We start from the raw sequence: 24,269 nt of genomic DNA on the forward strand, positions 1-24,269 counted from the left end.
CAGGGTGTTTCGAAAAATCTGGTCATTGATTAATCACGATTCTGCTTAAAGCGCTTGACGTAAAAAGCTGATTTTTCGAAAACGGATTGACTTTAGGGGGTAGAGGTTCGATAAGAAGGGATTTTTCGAAACTCGAATTCTAAGGGGGTGAAACTATCCCTCAAATATTAAAATATCTTTTATTTAAAAACCGGTGAGTTTTTCAGAAAAACTCTTAAACACGTATATTTTATTTTTTTGTTTTACATATTCTAAGATTCTTTATAAATTTATACAGAGTGTTTCATAAAATATGACCATTGAGTAATCACGATTCTGCTTAAACTGCTTGACGTTTAAAGCTGATTTTTGGCAAACGGATTGACTGTGGGGTGTAGAGGTTCGATAAGGAGGGTTTTCTCGAATCTCAAATTCCAAAAGGGTGAAAACGCCCCTCAAATATTACAATATTTGTTATTTAAAAAACGGTTAGTCTTTCGGGAAAACGCTTCGACAAGCATAATTTATTTGTTTTTATTTACATATTTTGAAATTTTATAAAAAATCATACAGGGTGTTCCAAAAAGTTGGGTAATTTCTTAACCACAATTCTCCTTAAACTGTTTGACGTAAAAAGCTTATTTTTGGCAAACGGATTTTTCGAAAGTCAAATTCCAACGAGATGAAAATACCCCTCAAATATTTCCAAGTTCCCGTCCTACATTTTAATCAAATTTGTAATATGTTCGTTTAGAATGTCCCATTTCTAATAAAAACTTTTCATACCTTTGAGGTCATAAACGTTTAACCCTACAATATAAACATAGCCAATTGATAACTTTAACTATTACTGTTGGGAATTTTGATCATGAATTTATAAAGCTCCATATTTACAGTCTGTCTATTTGAACAATGTAAAAGGGCAGTGTCGTCCACTGCTCTGAATATTAGATTATTGGGACAAGTATTTTTAAATAATTAATGTCATAGGCGGTTTATAAAATTGTACTGTACGCCTCTGGCATTTCTGTAGCTTAGATATTATTTAAGGAACTGCAAGACAGGCCCTCACACTCTTTGCAGAAACCTTCTTTTTGCTGAACACTCCTTTGCTTTTGCTCTTCTCAACTCTCTTTTTACTCTTCAACACGTTATTATTTTTCACAGTTTCCCTCAGGGTAACTATTGTAATTAGTTTATCATAATTAAAGTTAAGTTATATTAAAAAACAACAGTGTACATTAATTCCACACCCGAAAAGACCCTCAACAAGTTGGCCCTTCTGAAGAGGACCACAACACAAATATTACCAAGTTATATAATAATATCGTGTAAAATCGGTATTTTTGGTGCTTACTCAACCGGGTCTCACAATGCAAATATCCATTTAGTTGGTCATTGGCAAGCACTCTCTCATTGTAGATGAAAATAACAAAAAAAACATTTACTGATCTGGATAAAATTGATAGTTAAATAGTAAGACTCACCCGGGGGTACTCCGCCCCCTAGCCACTGACATCACTGATATTCTATTCAATATATCACATTCCATATCTTCCATCTAATTCAAATATTATTCGGAACTATTATATTAATAATCTTCAACAACTAGCTAGTGTCACCTGAAATAGTATAGGGGGCTTCCCCCGACGCAATTCTGCCGCTAAACAGATTCGCATCCCAATCGAAAAGCTATTTGGGTGGCTCACCATCCCAACGCCGCATAGTCAATCGAGAAGACATTATGGAGACCTCAAACTCTCAAGACCAACCTCGAAGGCAAGACGTCACAAGAGGGTTTTCTTACCGTGGTCAAACGACCCCGTTGGCTTACAGTCAAACGACTTGCAACTATATTAGTCAAAAGACTCCCAACCTCCATTTGTCAGCTCTGTGACAAAACACAACACTACACAGCCGGCCGGCCTATCAACGATTGACTGACCTGCCGCGCCCGTGCGTGATCACAAATATTTACATCGCTTGCCAATGAATCATACTATTTTCTCTAATCGACTTTCATATAGAGTGTTTTAGCATTACTAGATAAATAAATAGAGAGTTTCTGAAGGAAAGCATATTTTTTATTAGAATAGTGAATAAATAAAAGCATTATTATAACAAACTTATTTTCCAAGTTTTACAATCGCCATATTGTTTTTTCTCATGCTGACATAAATGTGAGAAAATTTTATCCAGTTTGTATGTTAATGGAAATTCTTCCTTTGCTTTATTATCACCATTACAAATGATTAATTCGACGCGAACGAAGTCGCTGGTACACGTTAGTATTTTTATAAAATGCTTTCAGTTAACCTACATATGCTGCCAAAATTTAATTTCGATAGAAACTGCCGTTCATCTTGGAGCTTCCGTGGCGTATGAGCAGCGCCGCCCTGTATTATGTAGCAAAACAATGAATAATTTCTATAGTAAATTCATTTATTACTCTGAGTGTATAAAATAAATTAATCCATGTTTAAGTACGGAATAACTGGCAAGTTTATGTCCTTCTAGCAGACATATTCCTATATATAGACTTTTATTAAAACAACACTGATGATGGTGTTTACATTATTATAAAACAGAAAAATTGGGAGAAAGAACATTAATATTATCCTCTGTATAACTCATTAAAATTTTAACTTACACCTTTTTTACTTCCGGTTTGAACGACACCTTAATTACTTTTTTACTTTATAAAAAATAATGATTAATGAGGAAGGATAATGGAAAGCAGTAGCGAGCACAGCAGTCTATAAATTGTTTCCTTTTTCCTTAAATTTTGGATATCTTATAAACAGTGGCGTTCCTCAATAAGTTATTCTTTGAGCAAAAAATTTAATATCCACAATAATCCATGGATAAATACATGGATAGCATTATGCTCCTTCCTTAGTCTTTTTATTCAAAGATTTATATAGATATTATAATATATCATATTTCTGTTTTATTTTTAAATAAAAAGGATATAATATACACAAGAATCAAACGCAAAATGTATCACCTATAATCTCGTTTTATATCTGTATTTTCTCGGAAACGATTATTACAGAAAAATTATTGATACGTACACGCACATCAATTAAAACGCTAAATACACATAGACCTATATTAATGAGTCATACGGAACAGCAAATTAAAAATAAAGTGTATAAATACCACGCGATTGCGTGATACATATATATCTTTTTTTATTTTTTGGTTAAAACACCCAATTTGATTTTTTTACATGTAAGAACTATTTTTTACCCGTATAAAACTATTTGTACACGTAAAAATCTATTTTTTACTTTTTCAACATTTCAAAGTACAGGGTGTGTCAAATTCGACGCTTTTAAATGGAAACACCCTTTTCTATAGGAGATAGACAAAAACTAATATCGGTGTCTGGAGCTCAATTTTTGTCAAAAACATGATGGTGAAAACCGCATATCGATATGTGTTACCGTTTCGGAGTTACGGGGTGTTTTTCAAAAATATGCATTTTTAACAAATCACTGTAACTTTTTTGCTATGGAAAATTTTGTATTTTTATGAAAACATTTCCAAAGCACCTTTTTACGTAGAATTTAATGGTTTAAGTATAATTTGCGGAAAAGGCGCCATAAAAGCACTCTAGGGTGGGGATCCTTGACAGTTCCGTTTACGATTCATTTGACACATTTGAATTTGATTTGAAATTTTGTGGATTTGTCAGTCTTTACGGAGCTTATTTTATGTTATTTATTATTTATTCTACTACTGATAGTTGTATAAAGGTAATAAATCTAGATGGAAATTGTGGCAGCACTTAAATTAACAGTGACACTATCGCGATTTATCGAACAAGAGTCTAAAATAGTTGGTTGTGTAGCGTGCGGTAGATCTCGGCAAAAATTGAGTGAAATAATGGAACAACTTTTCGCTAGTAAGTGACTATATAATATACATACCGATCATTATATATTATATAAAACCGATCATTTATGAAATTCGCTTAAATTAACTAAATTATATATTTTTCTTGCATTTTAGCTTTTATTTATTACTTGTCAAAGATTAGATGTCAAAGAATTTAGATACGTTAATTTGACTTACCTGCTTCAGTAGCGTATCGGATGTTTGTGGTAATAAATACTTAATATAACTTATCTATTTTTATTAGAATTATATATTTTTATAACAATTTTAATAACTACCAACATTTATTCACAACGTAAAATAAAACAACAAATTATTGAGTCTACCCCACGTCTACCCTACACCATAGTTTTACATTTTTTAAATAAAATTAGAACGACACTGATAAACCGGAATTTAAGTCGGCCATATTTGAGGCCCATCGCGGTGTACCTAAGATTTTTGATATGCTCCTTCCTTAGTCTTCTTATTCAAAGCCTACATCGAAAATATTAGCTATGAATTACACTACCGAAGAAAAAGTATTGATGATTAAATGGTATTATCAAGGCAGTAGTTATCAAAAGGTGTCGGACATGTTTGCTGCTCTGTATCCGAATAGACCGATACTTGGAAAATCCACAATCGCAAGGAATATCCAGAGATTTGAGACCAAAGGTACCCTAATAAATAACTGCAGATGTGAAGCAAGGCAGGAACAAAGAGAAGATGCAAGAAATGATGCCGACTTGGAGTTTTATTGTGCGTGGAAGAGAACGATGGAAAGATCAGCACAAGGAAACTTGAGGATGAAATAGGAATAGATCACACTACAGCGTTTGGAATTTTGAAACGACATAAATATTATTCCTTCAAATATGAAAAGCACCAAGAGATACGAGATGGGGACGAAATACAGCGGCAGGCGTTTTGTTTTGATATGATGGAAAGAGCAAACACGGATAGGGAATTTTTAAAAAACATGTGTTTTACTGACGAATGCACGTTTATCATAAATAATGAACCCAATGTTCAAAATTATCGATATTGGAACAAAGAAAACCAATACAGGTTTGTCGAAACAAGGACGCAATATCCACAGAAAGTAAATGTTTGGGCAGGGACATTCGGCGAAATTTAAATGCAGAATATTATTTGGAACTACTCGAAAATCATATTTTACCTTCTTTACATAATGCCGCTAGGGAAAATCGGGAAATTTGGTACCAAATGGATGGCTGCCCGGCACATAGTACCCTGGCACGTTATTGGCCTTTAATCATACAACAAATTTGCCAGCAAGGTCTCCTGATATTTCGCCAAATGATTTCTTTCTCTGGGGCCATTTAAAAAATAGGATATACAAGGACAAAAAATACCCAAATCTAGACGAGTTAAAAAATGCTATTTCTGCCGAATGCAATAGAATTTCAATTTACTAACTAGCGAATGTAAGAAGAGAATTTTATGATCGTCTGGGTTATTGTCTAGCAGTCGATGGAGGAATATTTGAACATCTTCTTAAATCCTAAAGTTATTCCAAATTTTTTTCTACAAAAACTTATTATATACAGAGTGTGTAATGTAACAGTGACCGATACCAACTTTCTTATTTTAAGTGCACATCCTGTATATTACTCAATTTTTTTATTCTTCTTAAAATTCTAGACATAATTTCATGTAAACTGTCCTATAACTATCTTCAAATACACTATTGTATAACTAGCTTTTAAATTTAATTTAAAAATGGTCAATATTATTTTTAAAACCACTTCATAAATTTGGACAATATATTTTTAGAATTGGAATTTCATGCGAAATGCACAGAAAATAAGAAATATAGCAAATATAATTTTAGTACAAAAAAAATAAGTTTTAATCGCATTAAAAAATTGTAAATGGTTTATTTAAAATACACCCCTTATATATTTCGCTACCGAACTTTAAATTAGTGACAGAGTTTAATTTGCAAGTGAAATTGTAATGCTCAAGGTGTATACGCCCACACAGACGCATACAGGCATAGTGCATGAGACTATAACTATTTTGAACTAGTTAGAATATGCTTGACGAAGAAATCTGAATGAAAATAGTAGCTAAATTAGTTAAGTTTTTTAGTCTATTTTCGAATTAAAAATTACAGTTCCTCTCTGTCCATTATACCTACGAGAAAAAACGAAATGTTGTTATTTTTGCCAAAGTTTGAGACAACATGTAGAATGGTGGGCAATAAAGTAAGGAGTTTAAAAGCACTTTTTTATGAAAGTGTATCTCTTCTTAATAGTTTGTTTTTTGATTCATTTCAATAGCTTTCTTTGCCAGAGATATTCGCTTCTGCAGAAGACTGTTACAATAATTAATAGGTAGCTTATTTTAGCTTTAAAAACATGTCTTTGTTTTGGTCCGCATCAACACACCTAAGATATAATGTTTATTGTTTTTGTAATGTCATTGTCATTGAAAAGTAATATTATTATTGTTTGTTGACAGTTACTCTCTTAGCAGAAATGGTTTGAGGTCCAGAAGATATTGTTGCTTTAATTTAACATGGTAGAGATTAACTTCTAGACTTAGAGAAACCATCTCTCCTATACAGAGTGATCCGAACTGTTTTCCGGAAACTTCGGCAGCATATTCTGCAGATAAAAATAAGTAAAAAAAAATTGTATAAATATATATCCTAAAATGCTTAGTTTCGAAGATACAGGGTGTAGAAATTTCATTTTTATTTCGATTTTTTCCAAATAATATATGAAGTAACGTTAATATTTGGATGAAAATGGTGTCTGGAAGTTTTTTGATATGAGAAATTTGATTTTGATGTCAATATGGCTCCTATTTATTAATCACTTTTCGTTCGTACCTGTATGGAACTACTGTGTAAAAAAATACACAATCTCTCGGTAAAAATCGCTACGAGCAACCGTTCTCAAGATATTTAGAATGGAAATAGTCAATACATGTCATTTGTGACAAAAAATAAACGTGTTGAGTAGATAGTTATTTGACTGAAATGCTAAATTTGGGAACTTTTTCATTTTTTTAAATTAATCAGAAATTTTTCTTCGAAAAAATGATAAAACAGTTTCTGTTGAACTTTTCGCACAAAAACATTTCAAATGCAACCATTTTTAGACATACATTTACGCAAACTTTTGACTTATTTTTATCTGCTGAATATATGCTGCCAAAGTTTCCGGAATACAGTTTGGACCACGCTGTATAATAATTAACAACAAGCAATATTAATATGACTTTTCCATGACAGAGTCATTACAAAAACGATAAACTCCATTTTTAGGTGTGTTGATGAGGATCAAAAGTAAAGGAATGTTTTTAATGAGCCTATCTCCTATACCATTCAAAATATACCTGCAACAAGCACTAAAAAAATGGATGCTTAAGTGTAGAGGAAAGGGAATCCCCCTAATAAAAGAGGAGACCCTATACACCCTATTTTTTGCAGACGACCAGATAGTCCTAGCCCAAGATCACGACGACCTTGAATATGTGGTTTGGTTGCGAGGATGAGAGGATGGAATGGAGTCTTAGAGGATGGAAGCGTGATAAAAAACTGTGACAAATATAAATATCTTGGATTAAAAATAACTGACGATGGAAAACTCGATGAGAGTCTCGATGATCGAATAATGCAAGGCAGGATGGCAATATCTATGTTGAATGGTGTACTGTGGGATCAAGGAATCTCTAAAGCTAATAAGAAGAACATATATAATACGGTAGTAAAAAGCATAACTTACGGAAGCGAAGTATGGCAGTTGAAAAGCAGAACAGAAAACATGCTATTAAGAATATATAAACAAGGATACTAGCGACCGAAATGGATTACTGGAGGAGATCTGCTGGAAAATCGAAAAGAGAACAAATAACCAACGACAAAGTAAGAGAGATTATGGGAGCAGAACACACAATCATCAAAATTGATCCAGCAGAAAAAAGTATTTTGGACACTAAGATACATGAGAAATTTTAAGGTTCCTTTGAGTTTTTAATCAAAATTGGGGAAAAATAATTATATCTTTCCAAACTAGACAAATAAACGACATTTAAACAAAGCACCTGAATATTTTATTGGTGTTTTTCTAATTAAATAGTTAATTTTTTGCAATGTAGGTAGGACAATACGTGCCCTGAAAAGATAATTGCCAATTTGTATATACTAAGTACCGGGTACTTTATAAATATTCGGTATATTCGTTTTGCATTTTGACCTTATTATTTAAAAAAAGATAAAAACAAAATGATTTTAACTCACAGTAAGAATGAAAAAACTATTGAAACTAGGATACTGTTGTTCGAAATCCACCGTAAACATAGTCCAGGTTATTTTTTGTTTAAAATCAAATTTTATTTAAAAAATACTTACCTTTTTATTTTATAAAGTACTACTCCAGTATTTTCGTAGACCGAAGAAAATAATCAATTAAAGAAAGAACAAAACACACATTACACAAAACAGAACAAAAAAAAAAAATAAAGCAAACACTTGATTTAATTTATTGATTGAACAATTATTGTTTGATTTCAATCAATTATTCTTTTTATCTCCCTCTTTTGTTTTATCACCCGTTGTTTACCACCCTTTCGATTGTTTTTTACCCACCGTCTGTCTGTTGTCTGGAAAACGCACCGCGGCAACGAAAATCAAGACGCGTCTGATGGGAAAAACAAACGGATAGCGCGGCAATCCTGATCGGCCAGAACGATGCGATGGTGCGTCGCTTTCGCTTGTTTTTCTGGAGAGGACGCCGCAGCCGCCTGGATCTCTGGATCTCCCCGACGATCTCTGGCACGAGGAAGGGCAAAAAAACAACACAGGCTCTTTTAATGTTGTTTGCTGTAAAGGATTAGTAAGGATTGTAAAAAAATACTATCAAAAACATAGAATGTTTTTGATGGCCAGTCTCGCAACGCAATGATTCCACTACAAAAATCGTTAGTATCAGTATTAGATATTTGTATTTCTGTAATAATTATAATAACTTGGCAATTGCACGGCACCATAATTATAAAAGATTAATCTACCATTTTGATTATTAAGTTAATCTAAACAGCACACACAAGAGATCTATAAGGTCGCGGTGATTAACTCCCCTCCTAAACATTCATTCTAATCTAAGCAGTGCACTTAAGTAAAAGTTTTTACATTCTACCAATTCTGCAGTACATTCTACCATTCTGCAATACACTCTACACTCTACACTCTACACTCTACACTCTACACTCTACACTCTACACTCTACACCCTACACTCTACACCCTACACACTACACTCCGCACTCTACACTCCGCACTCTACACCCCGCACTCTACACCCAACACCCAACACTCTACACTCTACACTCTACACCCTACACCCTACACCCTACACCCTACACTCTACACCCTACACCCTACACTCTACACTCTACACTCTACACTCTACACTCTACACTCTACACTCTACACTCTACACTCTACACTCTACACTCTACACTCTACACTCTACACTCTACACTCTACACTCCACACCCTACACTCTACACTCTGCACTCCACACGATACACTCTACACTCTACACTCTACACTCTGCACTCTACACTCTACACTCTACACTCTACACTCTACATTCTATATTCTATATTCTTCAAAAAAACTGGCGTCAGTTCTCTAGAAGGTCATCCGTTTTAACTCAAAGACAAGTCGTAAGATAAAACCTTACGTGTAGTCGAAGCCTAAGACATTGATATAAATTTCTAGTAAATGTACGATATATTTTTTTTATTATCCACTTTTTCTATACTGTTTCAACTTTAAATCTAATACATCTCTCCTATCCCACTTTTTCCCATCTTTTTGCAGGAAATTGAGCTAATAAATCCTGCAGGAGGATGCGGGACAGTATCCCGTTAATTGTCCTTGTCCTACAAATCCGATTTGCTACAGAGGGATCTTCATTATTTCCCTGGAGCTCAAAAGCAAACAAAGTTCTTTTGAACGCACAGAAATCCAGAAGTTTTTTAACACAAAAAAGTTATATTCTGCAAAAAAGTATCTGTTTTACAGGGTGATCCACAGTCCTAAATCTACCAGATTTTATCTGTTTGTAATGTAGATATATTTTTTAAAAACTTTTCTTTAATGGTATGGTATACAGGGTGTTCCAGACTGANNNGATCATCTAAGATATAATGTTTATTGTTTTTGTAATGTCATTGTCATTGAAAAGTAATATTATTATTGTTTGTTGACAGTTACTCTCTTAGCAGAAATGGTTTGAGGTCCAGAAGATATTGTTGCTTTAATTTAACATGGTAGAGATTAACTTCTAGACTTAGAGAAACCATCTCTCCTATACAGGGTGGTCCGAACTGTTTTCCGGAAACTTCGGCAGCATATTCTGCAGATAAAAATAAGTAGAAAAAAAATTGTATAAATGTATATCCTAAAATGCGTAGTTTCGAAGATACAGGGTGTAGAAATTTCATTTTTATTTCGATTTTTCCAAATAATATATGAAGTAACGTCAATATTTGGATGAAAATGGTGTCTGGAAGTTTTTTGATATGAGAAATTTGATTTTGATGTCAATATGACTCCTATTTATTAATCACTTTTCGTTCGTACCTATATGGAACTACTGTGTAAAAAAATACACAATCTCTCGGTAAAAATCGCTACGAGCAACCGTTCTCAAGATATTTAGAATAGAAATAGTCAATAGATGTCATTTGTGACAAAAAATAAACGTGTTGAGTAGATAGATATTTGACTGAAATGCGAAATTTGGGAACTTTTTTATTTTTTTAAATTAATCAGAAATTTTTCTTCGAAAAAATGATAAAACAGTTTCTGTTGAACTTTTCGCACAAAAACGTTTCAAATGCAACCATTTTTAGACATACATTTACGCAAACTTTTGACTTATTTTTATCTGCTGAATATGCTGCCAAAGTTTCCCGAATACAGTTTGGACCACGCTGCATAATAATTAACAACAAGCAATATTAATATGACTTTTCCATGACAGAGTCATTACAAAAACGATAAACTCCATTTTTAGGTGTGTTGATGAGGATCAAAAGTAAAGGAATGTTTTTAATGAGCCTATCTCCTATACTATTCAAAATATACCTGCAACAAGCATTAAAAAAATGGATGCTTAAGTGTAGAGGAATGGGAAAGCAGAACAGAAAACATGCTATTAAGAATATATAAACAAGGATATTAGCGACCGAAATGGATTACTGGAGGAGATCTGCTGGAAAATCGAAAAGAGAACAAATAATCAACGACAAAGTAAGAGAGATTATGGGAGCAGAACACACAATCATCAAAATTGATCCAGCAGAAAAAAGTATTTTGGACACTAAGATACATGAGAAATGTTAAGGTTCTTTTGAGTTTTTGATCAAAATTGAGGAAAAATAATTATATCTTTCCAAACTAGACAAATAAACGACATTTAAACAAAGCACCTGAATATTTTATTGGTGTTTTTCTAATTAAATAGTTAATTTTTTGCAATGTAGGTAGGACAATACGTGCCCTGAAAAGATAATTGCCAATTTGTATAGACTAAGTACCGGGTACTTTATAAATATTCGGTATATTCGTTTTGCATTTTGACCTTATTATTTAAAAAAAGATAAAAACAAAATGATTTTAACTCATAGTAAGAGTGAAAAAACTATTGAAACTAGGATACTGTTGTTCGAAATCCACCGTAAACATAGTCCAGGTTATTTTTTTGTTTAAAATCAAATTTTATTAAAAAAAATACTTACCTTTTTATTTTATAAAGTACTACTCCAGTATTTTCGTAGACCGAAAAAAATAATCAATTAAAGAAAGAACAAAACACACATTACACAAAACAGAACGAAAAAAAAAATAAAGCAAACACTTGATTTAATTTATTGATTGAACAATTATTGTTTGATTTCAATCAATTATTCTTTTTATCTCCCTCTTTTGTTTTATCACCCGTTGTTTGCCACCCTTTCGATTGTTTTTTGCCCACCGTCTGTCTGTTGTCTGGAAAACGCACCGCGGCAACGAAAATCAAGACGCGTCTGATGGGAAAAACAAACGGATAGCGCGGCAATCCTGATCGGCCAGAGCGATGCGATGGTGCGTCGCTTTCGCTTGTTTTTCTGGAGAGGACGCCGCAGCCGCCTGATCTCCTGGATCTCCCCCGACGATCTCTGGCACGAGGAAGGGCAAAAACAACACAGGCTCTTTAATGTTGTTTGCTGTAAAGGATTAGTAAGGATTGTAAAAAATACTATCAAAAACATAGAATGTTTTTGATGGCCAGTCTCGCAACGCAATGATTCCACTACAAAAATCGTTAGTATCAGTATTAGATGTTTGTATTTCTGTAATAATTATAATAACTTGGCAATTGCACGGCACCATAATTATAAAAGATTAATCTACCATTTTGATTATTAAGTTAATCTAAACAGCACACGCAATAGATCTATAAGGTCGCGGTGATTAACTCCCCTCCTAAACATTCATTCTAATCTAAGCAGTGCACTTAAGTAAAAGTTTTTACATTCTACCAATTCTGCAGTACATTCTACCATTCTGCAGTACACTCTACCCTCTACGCTCTACGCTCTACGCTCTACGCTCTACGCTCAACGCTCTACACTCTACACTCTACACTCTACACTCTACACACTACACTCCGCACTCTACACTCTGCACTTTACACTCTACACTCTACTCTACACTCTACACTCTACACTCTACACTCTACACTCTACACTCTACACTCTACACTCTACACTCTACACCCTACACTCTACACTCTACACTCTACACTCTACACTCTACACTCTACACTCTACACTCTACACTCTACACTCTACACTCTACACTCTACACTCTACACTCTACACTCTACACTCTACACTCTACACTCTACACTCTACACTCTACACTCTACACTCTAACTCTACACTCTAACTCTACACTCTACACTCTACACTCTACACTCTACACTCTACATTCTATATTCTTCAAAAAAAACTGGCGTCAGTTCTCTAGAAGGTCATCCGTTTTAACTCAAAGACAAGTCGTAAGATAAAACCTTACGTGTAGTCGAAGCCTAAGACATTGATATAAATTTCTAGTAAATGTACGATATATTTTTTTATCTTTTTTCTATACTGTTTCAACTTTAAATCTAATACATCTCCTCTCCTATCCCACTTTTTCCCATCTTTTTTTGCAGGAAATTGAGCTAATAAATCCTGCAGGAGGATGCGGGACAGTATCCCGTTAATTGTCCTTGTCCTACAAACCGATTTGCTATAGAGGGATCTTCATTATTTCCTGGAGCTCAAAAGCAAACAAAGTTCTTTTGAACGCACAGAAATCCAGAAGTTTTTTAACACAAAAAAGTTATATTCTGCAAAAAAGTATCTGTTTTACAGGGTGATCCACAGTCCTAAATCTACCAGATTTTATCTGTTTGTAATGTAGATATATTTTTTAAAAACTTTTCTTTAATGGTATGGTATACAGGGTGTTCCAGACTGAGCGTGCATTAGAAGTTTCTAGGAAACTACAATACCTAGATTCTTATATCGGAAATTTCATTTGATAGATCATTGCTTAACAACGAGATCTATCGATTAAAAATATTTTCAATATGGCGGCATTTGACAGCAACTTTCTTACTTTAAATATGGGTGCCGCATGTATAGCATTCTACACACAAAGCTACCGTATGATAAAGAAAACGGCGTCAGCGATGGCTATGAAATGAAGATCGCTGTCATTTTATATGTAAAATTATAGGGGGAATGTCATCGATGTTTATTTCCAAGCCAACTGGACGCCTTTTTTTCGATCATACTGTATTTTTTAAATGGAATTCTATATACCATAGTATTAAAAATAAATGGTGTCATAGTAGTCTCATTGTCTTTATATTAGACCAGCGTTCATATATTTGATTTATTATAAATTGATATTTGTTTGAATAACCATGATGGAAAAAATGGCGTAAAGTTAGCTTAGAAACGACAATTGATCGATATAAAATGACAGTGATCTTCATTTCCAAGCCAACTCTAACGCCATTTTTTTTTCATCCTATAGTATTACAACTAATACAAATTAATAATTATTTTTTTATATATTTTTTTGTTCTGTACTTTGTATAATTTTATTTTTAATTTAGACATAAGGTTAATATACACTGCTTCAAAAAAAATTAGGAAAATGTAAATAAAAGTCAAAAAATAATCACAATTAGCTTTATTTCATTTTTTTATAAAAATACAAACATCATTCACTGAAGTTTTACAATAAATTATTTAACACTTAAACGTTAACACAACAAGAACAAACTTAAATAAACAACAACAAATTACTAAAAAAACAAACAAACACAACAAGAAAACATTAAAACATTATTTTTTTAAATCATTTTTAAAACAAGAAAAAACATTTTTTTTAAATAACACGTAACACAAAGTTTTTTTAAGTTGCTTTAATTTAATTACATACAGGGTGATTGAATATTAACTTTTGATACTTTCTATAATTTTTACATCTTTAAAATCTTATTTAAGGTTCATTTTATTTTAAAACCTACTCTATATATAATTTTTGTTTAGTAAATCAATCAACCCATACCATGCAAAGTATAATTACAAATAAATACATTTTAATTTGAATTTAACTCTGTTTTTGTATTTATTTACAACTATACTGAATTTAAATAAATATTTTTATTGTCGTTTTGATTTTTTGAACTCTTAAAATTTACGTTTTAAAAAGTCTTTGTTTTAAAACAAAAAAAAGATTAAATGAATCGATCACAGTCGTTATTAAAAATGGCCGAGTTGCTGGCCTTTAAGGTACCAACTTGCTCGTTGGCATCGCCCTTGATGTCGTTAAAGTCGTACTGACCCAGATTTTCCTCCAAAAGTATGTCCAACTTTTGGGAAAACCAACCCGCATTGTGTATATCAATTTCATCCCATAACTGGAAAAATAATCATTAAATTTAACAATTAGATTTGTTAAATTCTAATAGGAATTCATAAAAAAATATTTAAAAGAGTTAGATCATACAAAAACTAAATACAACTGAAGAAATTCAAGAAAAATCAAAAGAAATAATAAAACTTTGACCAAAACATTTAAAAATTTGAATTAATTTAGAACTAAGAAATTCGAATAAAATAAACTGTATAAAAACATAAATATGGAAAAAGACGAATTAACAGTAAACAGACAAATTAAAAAAAAAATTAAAAAAACTTTACTAAAAAAAACTAAAAAAAAATAAAAAAAGAGAAAAGTGCGATTAAAAATATTATTTTTATGTAGGGTACCATATACAATCAAATAGCTTTATAGAAAAATGCTACAACGAAAAATGTTTTATAAAAAAAATAACTAAAATTTATAAAAAATCTAAAAAAAATTAATGAAAAAGCGATTAAATAAAAAAAATTATATAAACATGATGCAACCGATTGTCGAGTGCTATGCAAAGAGTTTATTTTACTTAATAATAGTGAAAACAAATTTATGATGGGAAGCTGCTTCAAACACAAATAAAATAATTGTTTTAATAAGAAATTTTTGCATCTGTGTAAACATGATATAATATTCTTTTTGCCATAGTTTACTAACCTTGATAATGTATCTGAGATCTCGCACTACTTCGTTAACGTAGAAATATTCCATATTTTTAATTCTTTGTAGTACCTTTTCCAGGTCCATCTAAAAAACCATATTTTTGTTTAAATTTTACAATAATTATAATTCTATCTCAGAAAATCATTAAAAAGTACAAAAAATCAAGTAGGTAAGTATTAAAAAATATTTTAATTAATTATATAAAATGATACAGAATTCCTGAAAAAAAATAGTAAAATAAAAAGTTAAACATAAAATTGACAAAAAATATTAAATGATAATGAATAAAAAAAAAACATGAATTCAATTTATTTCAAAGAAGTAGCATTTAAATGTTTTGAAGGAAAATAACAGTTTATTAGGTAACAAAATAATTAAAAATAATAATAAAACAATACACAAAAATAAAAAATAAATATTAATAGTTTAAATAAAGGAAATAAAGGAAAGTAGCATTTAAATGTTTTGAAGGAAAATAACAGTTTATTAGGTAACAAAATAATTAAAAATAATAATAAAACAATACACAAAAATAAAAAATAAATATTAATAGTTTAAAAAAAGGAAATAAAGGAATTTATAAAATAATAAATCCAGCAAAGAAAGAATACATAAGAAAAAATAAATAAATATAAAAGCGTCAAAGAAAAATAAAAACAGAATGATAAAAAATTAAAAAAAAATCAAAAGAAAGAAAAAAATAGAGTCCAAAGAGTTAAAAATGTATCTGTGTAATAAAAATTATAATAAAACAATACACAAAAATAAAAATTAAATATTAATAGTTTAAAAAAAGCAAATAAAGGAATTTATAAAATAATAAATCCAGCAAAGAAAGAATACATAAGAAAAAATAAATAAATAAAAAAGCGTCAAAGAAAAATAAAAACAGAATGATAAAAAATTTAAAAAAAATCAAAAGAAAGAAAAAAATAAAGTCCAAAGAGTTAAAAAAGTATCTGTGTAATAAAAATATGAATAAAACTTTAAAACTGAGTAAGGAATATTAAAAAAAACAGCAAAAAATACGACAAATTAAAAAAAAACAAAAAAAAATTAAAAACAGAAAAAAATTAAAAAAAAAACAATTTACCTCTCCCTCGACAGCTACTGGCCTCAAAACGTGCCCCTTCAATTTCTCCACAATAGTTTCCAACACGCGTTGTCCCCCTTCGGTCAAACCACCCCCCTTCACTTCGTACGGGTTTTGGACCCTGCGGAGACCAGTCTCGGAGACGTTGGCGGTCGTTGTTGTCGTCGAAGATCTCTGCTTTCTGAACGAACGACCGTTGGTGGAAGAACCCAGTTTAGATTGTTGTGGTGGCGAACACTTGGTTCTCTAAAAATGGGAATAGATTTTTATACAGAGGGTTTTTCACGATGACTTCATATCTCAAATTTGGGACATGCTATATAATTTTTTCTCTCATAAAAGAGGGCGCAATTCGAAATACTAATCGACGTGTACGTATCTCTAATATATTCCAAGTTAGAGAGAATCACCCTGTATAATACTCTTTGAAAAAGTATTTTTTTTAAGTCTATATTGAAAAACACTTCTTACACAGTAGACTCAGTAAACACATAAATTATTAAAGAAATAATAAGCAATATGAAACATAACTTCCCGGATTTAGGATAGATATATTTAGATTCTTTAATAATAATGAAATAAAAAAAAATTCCCATAAACTATACGCCAAAGAATATACTCAAAAATATCTAAAACTTTTGTTTATAATACTCCTCTGAAAACATTAAAACAAAAAATATAATAAATATTTCTTTCAGAATTGTTTTTTAGTTGAACCTAAACCAAATAAAAACAACAAATGCACAAAAAAAATTAACAAAATAAACATTCTTTAAACAAAAAATGTTTGATTTATATTTTGAAGATTAAGTGCTTTATTTAAATCACCACAAGTATTTAAAAAAAATGGTTTTAGATACGATCAACAAAAAAAAAATAAAAAATATGAAATATAAAAAATAAATATTAAAAAAAATAGAAAATTTTTACCTGCAGTACTGTAATGGATCCACCCTGACTACCTTTAACGTCCGAAGACATAGTACTGTCCAATGAAGGTATATCGTAAGTACTATCCAAGTAGAAGGACTTCAACTCCTGTTGTGTGGTCATTGGCGACTTTGGCTCGCCAAATTCATCAAAATTGCTGCTAATCAACCATTCGTGAACGTTTAGATGAGTCGATAAATTTAACTAAAATATTAAGAACAAAATACTTCAAAAAATAATATAAAATTAAAAAATCAAATGAAAATACAAGCAAAAATCTAAATATTACAGAAAACCTTAGATCATTTAATGCATAGACACTGGCATCCTTTGTTAGCATTCTGTTACCAACATACTGTTACCGTTTTTATTACGCTTTGTATTTGAATAAAGTCAATATAGATTGAATCGACAACGACAATTAAATAAAATAAATTATATTGTACAATAAAAATATCAAATTAACTAAATAGAAAACTAACCTCAATTTCAACCATTTCCTGCCTTTTTTCTTCTTCCTCCTGAGTCGATTTGAACTCTTGCTGCGTTTGTTGTTGTTTTTTAGACGAACCGACATGCACGTTGGCCCAATATCTCTCGTTGGCCACCTCTCTGGCCTTGTTGACGTTCTGAGCGGTTTCCAGAAACTCGATTCCCCTAGGACTAGCTCCGGGAACACCGTTTGTACTTTCCAGCCCTTTTTTCGGCACGCTGTAACTTCCAGGTTTCATGTAAACCCTTTAAATGCAGAGACAATCTCAAATCAAAAAGGTATTATACAACGGTTCACATGTTCACAAAAGAATGGCGTTCGAAATATGATGACAAAGGGTTGACAGTGCTGTAAAAAGTCACCATATGTAAGAGAATACTTGATAGTGAAATTTTTAATACACAGATAAAGCCTCGTACTCAGAGCTACGATGTGTCGTCACATCAACGGCAACACTAGTAAAATTGGTACAAAAAAAATTATTGCTAGTAACGAATGGCTGAAAAAAATTGCTAGGAAATAATTGCTGTGAAAAAAACTGCTAGGTAAAAAAATTGTTGAAAAAAATTGTAAGGAAAAAAAATGCTAGGAAAATAATTGCTAGGAAAAACTGTTAAATAAGAATAAAATTGTGGAGAAAAATTACTAGAATTTTTTTTAGAAAAGATTACTGAAAAAAATTCCTAGGAAAATATTTGCTGAAAAAAATTGCTAGGAGGGAAAATGCCAGAAAATATAGATTAGGAAAAAAGTGCTAGGAGAATATCACAAAGAAATTGCTAGAAAAAAAAATGTTGGAAAAAATTGCTAGGAAAGAAAATTATTGATATACCGACTCAAGTAAAATTGGTAGAAAAATAAGCGATAGGAAAAAAAATAGCTGGAAAGAAAATTCCAGGAAAATAATTGCTAAGAAAAACTGTTAAATAGGAATAAAATTGTCGAAAAAAAATGCTAGAAAAAATTTGCTGTGAAAAAAAAACTGCAAAGTAAAAATTTTTTTGAAATTCCTAGGACAAAAATTGCTAGAAAATATTGCTTGGGATAAAACTGCTAGGAAAATATAGCTGCAGGAAGTTGCTATGGAAAATTTCCTAGAAAAAGCTGCTAGGAATAATATACTGAAAAATTGCTGGGTAAATTAAGGTAGAAAATTGACGAAAAAAATTGCTAGAAAAGAAATTGCCACAAAATATAGCTTAGAAAAAAACTGCTAAGATAACAATCTGCAAGATATTGCTAAGGAAAAATTGCAAAGAAAAAAATTGCTAGGAAAAAACTGCTAAGAAAAAATTGCTGAAAAAATTCTAGGGAAAACATCGTTAGGGAAAAATTGCTAGAAACAAAAATTGCTAAAAAATAGGAAAAAAATACCACTATATTAAAAAAATTGAAACATTAGATATCAGATAAATTAACGTAAATTATTTAAATTTAGAGACCTTACCTTCTGGTCCTTTCTTCTTCGGAGTCAAATTCGTCGTCCTTGCCGCAAAAGTCAGTGGCGTACGTCTGATTAGCCTGGTCGGCCGTTTCAGCCGATGGCGAACCTGTTTGCGGCAAGTGGAGGATACCCCTCACACCTTTCGAAGAAGCACAATTACCATTGACCAAACTACTTTGAATGCTAGTAGCAGAAGCTTCACCGACAGTGGCTTGTTTCTTGATGGCACCCTCCGAAGCACTCTTGATCAAATTGATCTGACGAATCAAAAACAAAATTAATCATTTAAAACTTCTATTAAAACTTCATCAACTAACTTGTGGCGGTATCAAGTTGTTAGCCGAGTAGATACTCGCTCCCGAGCTGACAGTGTTCAAGTTCGTGTCCAGATTATAAAAAATTCTTGTCAGTTGACCGGCTAACTCGATGGTTTCCTTCTCCCATCTGACGTAGCAAGCTCTAAATTCTGGGGTTAGTTCTTTTTCGATCTTGCCCAGGCTGGAACCTGTAAATTAAATTTTTTGGTAACAGAATCTAACCACATAGAGTCAGTTTTACCGTCTCTATTTTCCCAGTAGCCTTTGAGGATGTGCCAGCAGTTGGTCAGCCTTACAAAAGCGTATATAAAGTCTTTGGTGGCCCACGGGATTCCCTGGGAGTGAATGTTGGAAATGGTAGTGCAGGGTTTCAGAATTTCCGATCGTGTCCTGATGCACAAGTTCTGAATGTTACGGAAACAAGGTCTGTTACGATTTCTGTACGCTATTTGTTCGGCAGTTAGACAACTGCGTTCCAGGAATTTAACAAAGTTTTCCTGGATAGTCGCGTCAGTCGTATCCTGCAAAAATAAGATATTTTTAATTCTTATCAATATACAGGGTGGTCCGAACTGTATTCCGGAAACTTTGGGAGCATATTCTGCAGATAAAAATAAGTAAAAAAGTTCGTATAAATGTATGTCCTAAAAAGCTTATATAGTTTCGGAGATATAGGGTGTAGAAGTTTTATTTCGATTTTTTCTAAATAATTTTTGAAGTAATGTCAATATTTGGATAAAAATTGGTGTCTGGGAGTTTTTTGACATTAGAAATTTGATTTTGATGTCAATATGACTCCTACTTGTAGAGGGCGCCACCTACATATATTTTAACTGATTTGAAGAGTAATAATTTTTTGCCGTTGGCGTAACTACAGGGGTGCCCGGGTGTGCCGCCCCCCCTCCATGTACTGCTGGGCACCCCCCTGAATTATGAATCTTGGCTACGTATTAATTTTTATTTACTTGTGATGCAGTAAAAATGACGTTTTCTAGTTTTGTTTAGTTAATATTATTTTGTTGTGTTCAAAAAATGTGTTGATTTTTATTTTTTTTTAGAAAATTTGTAGCTATTTAAGTAATCTACGCGAACACGGTTTGATAACCAAGTCTATGAAATTTATTGATAGAGAAATTCGTGTAAACGTTTTATTCAAAAAAGGCATTTTTTAAATTATTTTTAATTATTAAAAAAAAACAAAAACTCTAGGCCCCCCTGCGCTCAACCTCAGGCAAAAATCGAAATAAAAATGAAACTTCTACATCCTGTATCTCCAAAACTAAGCACTTTAGAACATGTATTTATACGAACTTTTTTACTTAAGTTTACGGAATACAGTTCGAAACCACCCTGTATATTACCATCAATAACTAAGCCTGGAATAAAACCCACACCAAATTACTTACGTTCAAAAGCAGTTCATTTGCAGGAGGCGTGACCTGCCCGTAATCGTACCCCTCCGGCGGCTCATTGGCCCTCTCGCTATCCCCTCCGCTCTCTTCCCTGTCCCTCCTCTCCTTCACGCCCACGCTGGCCACGCCTCCGCCGTTAGACACGCCCCCCGTCGACCCGTACACCAAGTCGATGGCGCTAGTCCCGCCCCCCGAGGCGCTTCCGTAGACGGAATTGGCGGTGGCGCTGGCGATGGGCACGGCGTACTGCCCGCCCACGTTGAACTGCGTGTACTGGTAGTGCTGGAGGTAGGGGCGTGCCACGGACGAGGGCGCGGCGTGATAAGGCACGAGGGAGGGCAGGGGCGTGCGGAAACCGACGGCAGTGGCGGCGGCAGCGGCTGGGTAATAGGCGGCGGGGTAGAGGCCCGCCGCTTGGCAGTTGCACACGTGGTGCATGTGGAGGTGGACGTTTTGCTGTTGCTGGTTGGAGGCGGAGTTGTCCGAGCGGTTTTGGTCCATGGAAAAAGGAAACCTAAGGGAGTCGAATAGAACATTCTTTTGATATCGATATAGTACTGTATGATCAAAAAAGAACGGCACCAAAGACGGCTAGGGAATAGCAATCGAATAATATCTTGGTGAGGTCAAAAATGGTTAATATCCTTATACGTTTCTATACCGTTTTAAAGAAAATAAAAAAACGTGGAAATATGGTTGAATTTTCTGAAAAGCACTGAAAATAAAAAAGACGTTTCTATGTTAATATAACTTCGTTTTCATTCCTTGATGGATTGGTATTGATAAAATTTTAATTAACGTCATATTTTTTGGCGTTTAAAAATTTACTTAGTGCAATGCTGCGGAAAGGGTGTTAGTAATTATAGGAAAATGTGATACTTTAACAACAGCAAAAAATATGACCAACCAAAAAATTTGATAAAGGAGATTAACCATTTTAGAACAAGCAAAATTTTTTTATAGAGTGCATTTTTCTCAAAATGTCAATAATAAAAAAGTTTTTTTTCTCCTGTAGAGACAATCTGGGGACATACTGTATATTACTATATTATATAATTCCACAATCATATTTAAACAATTGTTAAGAAATTGCGTTTCATATATAATAAGATTTTGATACAATTTGCTGATTTTTTTCTTAAACTTTGAGCACCCTGTGGAATTTACGATGACAATATTAATAGCAGAATAATGTAAAGTATTCTCCAATTGTAATAAACACCGAGCGTTGATTAAATTTGAACGTCAATTTGTATTTCTTTGGAACTATGTTTATTAATAACAAATTTATTAATAATAAAGAACAAATTTATTAATAATCTAGGGACACCCTCTGATCACCCTTTTCTGAGTACCCTGTGTAGACACTCTCACAGATATTCTTAGAAGGTGGTGTAGATCTACCCTTATAGATGAAATCTTTGAGTTCTATATTATAAGAGCTATAGATACCCCAGAAACTTTTGCAAAGCCCGGTATTTAGTCACTTAAATAAAGAAATTAATTGCTTTTAATATTATTTGTTTGTAGGCAACCAGATTAACACAAATACTATTTTAAATTTTACTTAATTTGCGAAAATTCTGTATTATTTTTTTAATTGTTTTTATTTTATTATATTTATAATGACAGGTTGAAAATTAATTTTTGTTTTGACAGCTGTTTTAATAAAATTTTGTGGTTATTCTACTGACAATGTCGTATATAATACATATTTTTGAAAAAACAATGTTAAAGATCTATTTTTGAGTTATCATCAAGTACGGACCTTTATTCTTATGATATGAAAACTACTCAATATAATTTATACGCCTGAGTATTATACTTTTTATAATAAACTTATAATAATTATAATATAACCCCAACAAAAAAAATCTGTCAAATTTTAACAAATATTAAAAAAATAAAAGTTGTTGCTAAGGTATTTTAAATGGATACATTTTAACGTCAAACTTTTTTATTTAAATTTTATTAAATTATTGTTATTTTTTATATAAACTGTACTGGTATGCTTAAACAAAATCATTTTACTTATATTTACTTCGTTTTACCTTAAAATTCACGTTAAATTCAACTATTCTGTAAATCAAAAAAATATTTTGTACTTTTCAGGGTTTGCGCCATATAAAACTGCCGTTAAATAACAAAAAATCAAGGAAAATACATTTTCACTTACTTTTTCTTTGTATTTCCTACACGATATCACTTAACAACACTGTTTTCTTATGCGAAATCTTAAAAAAACTACGATAGAACTTAATTTAGAACTTAAACCGGCGATATAGAACTTTTGACAACTGTATTTTTGTTTGACGTTTCGGCCGTTGATTGTTGTCCATAGCCGCCTAGTACAGAAAAACAGTATTTTCCAGGTGCAGCAAAGAGTACTGAAGAAATTAAATATTTCTTTTTTAGTAATAGCAAAAAGTTTACAAGAAAACCAGGTTTTTTTATTTACAAAAAAAAGGTTAAAAAAAATTTTTTTATACAGGGTGGACAAGTGTTAGGTCCCATATCAGGTATTGTATTCAAGATTTTTACTCCCAATCTTTTTTTTTAATGCGAGTACTTAATAGTAGCCCTGATTTTTAAAATATTATATACAGGGTGACTTAAATATACAGGGTTATTTATTCACCTCATTCAATATCAATAAATGAAGTCTAAATTATAAGAAAATGCATTTTCTAAGAAAACTTGAAAAGATAGGTAAAAAATGGTATAATACAATTTGATAGACAATTAAATTGTGCATCTGACTCACGTAAAATTTACAGAGTGTTCTATTTAAATTAAACAAGTTATTGCAGTTTAAAGCCAGTAATCTATACTAATATACATATAAAATCCTTAAGTGACTGACTCACTGATTAATCACGATCCTGCTCAAACCACTCAACGTAAGAAGTTCAATTTTGGCATACAGGTTGACTCTAGGCTGTAGAGGTTCGATAAGAAGGGATTTTTCGAAATTCCAGTTCTAAGAGGGTGAAACCACCCCTCAAATATTACAATATTTTTTATTTAAAAAACGGTAAAGTTTCCG

The 24,269-nt window shown here is 32.1% G+C and overlaps 1 protein-coding gene across 1 annotated transcript; it reads right to left on the reverse strand.

Annotated features, from left to right (window-relative positions):
- Positions 1 to 14,410: 14,410 nt before the first annotated feature.
- Positions 14,411 to 23,411, reverse strand: LOC115881059. Its single transcript, XM_030898418.1, has 10 exons — positions 23,398 to 23,411; positions 21,218 to 21,735; positions 20,053 to 20,332; positions 19,812 to 19,999; positions 19,498 to 19,751; positions 18,040 to 18,295; positions 17,558 to 17,761; positions 16,628 to 16,873; positions 15,529 to 15,618; positions 14,411 to 14,872 (listed from the first exon to the last, which is right to left on the reverse strand). Exons 2-10 carry the CDS (start codon positions 21,722 to 21,724, stop codon positions 14,690 to 14,692), a joined length of 2,208 nt encoding a protein of 735 aa, XP_030754278.1. The 5' UTR covers positions 21,725 to 21,735; positions 23,398 to 23,411; the 3' UTR covers positions 14,411 to 14,689.
- Between the last annotated feature and the right edge of the window lie 858 nt (positions 23,412 to 24,269).

Source organism: Sitophilus oryzae, unplaced genomic scaffold, assembly GCF_002938485.1.
Source record: "Sitophilus oryzae breed Bouriz unplaced genomic scaffold, Soryzae_2.0 scaffold_1693_pilon_pilon, whole genome shotgun sequence".
Classification (NCBI taxonomy): domain Eukaryota; kingdom Metazoa; phylum Arthropoda; class Insecta; order Coleoptera; family Curculionidae; genus Sitophilus; species Sitophilus oryzae.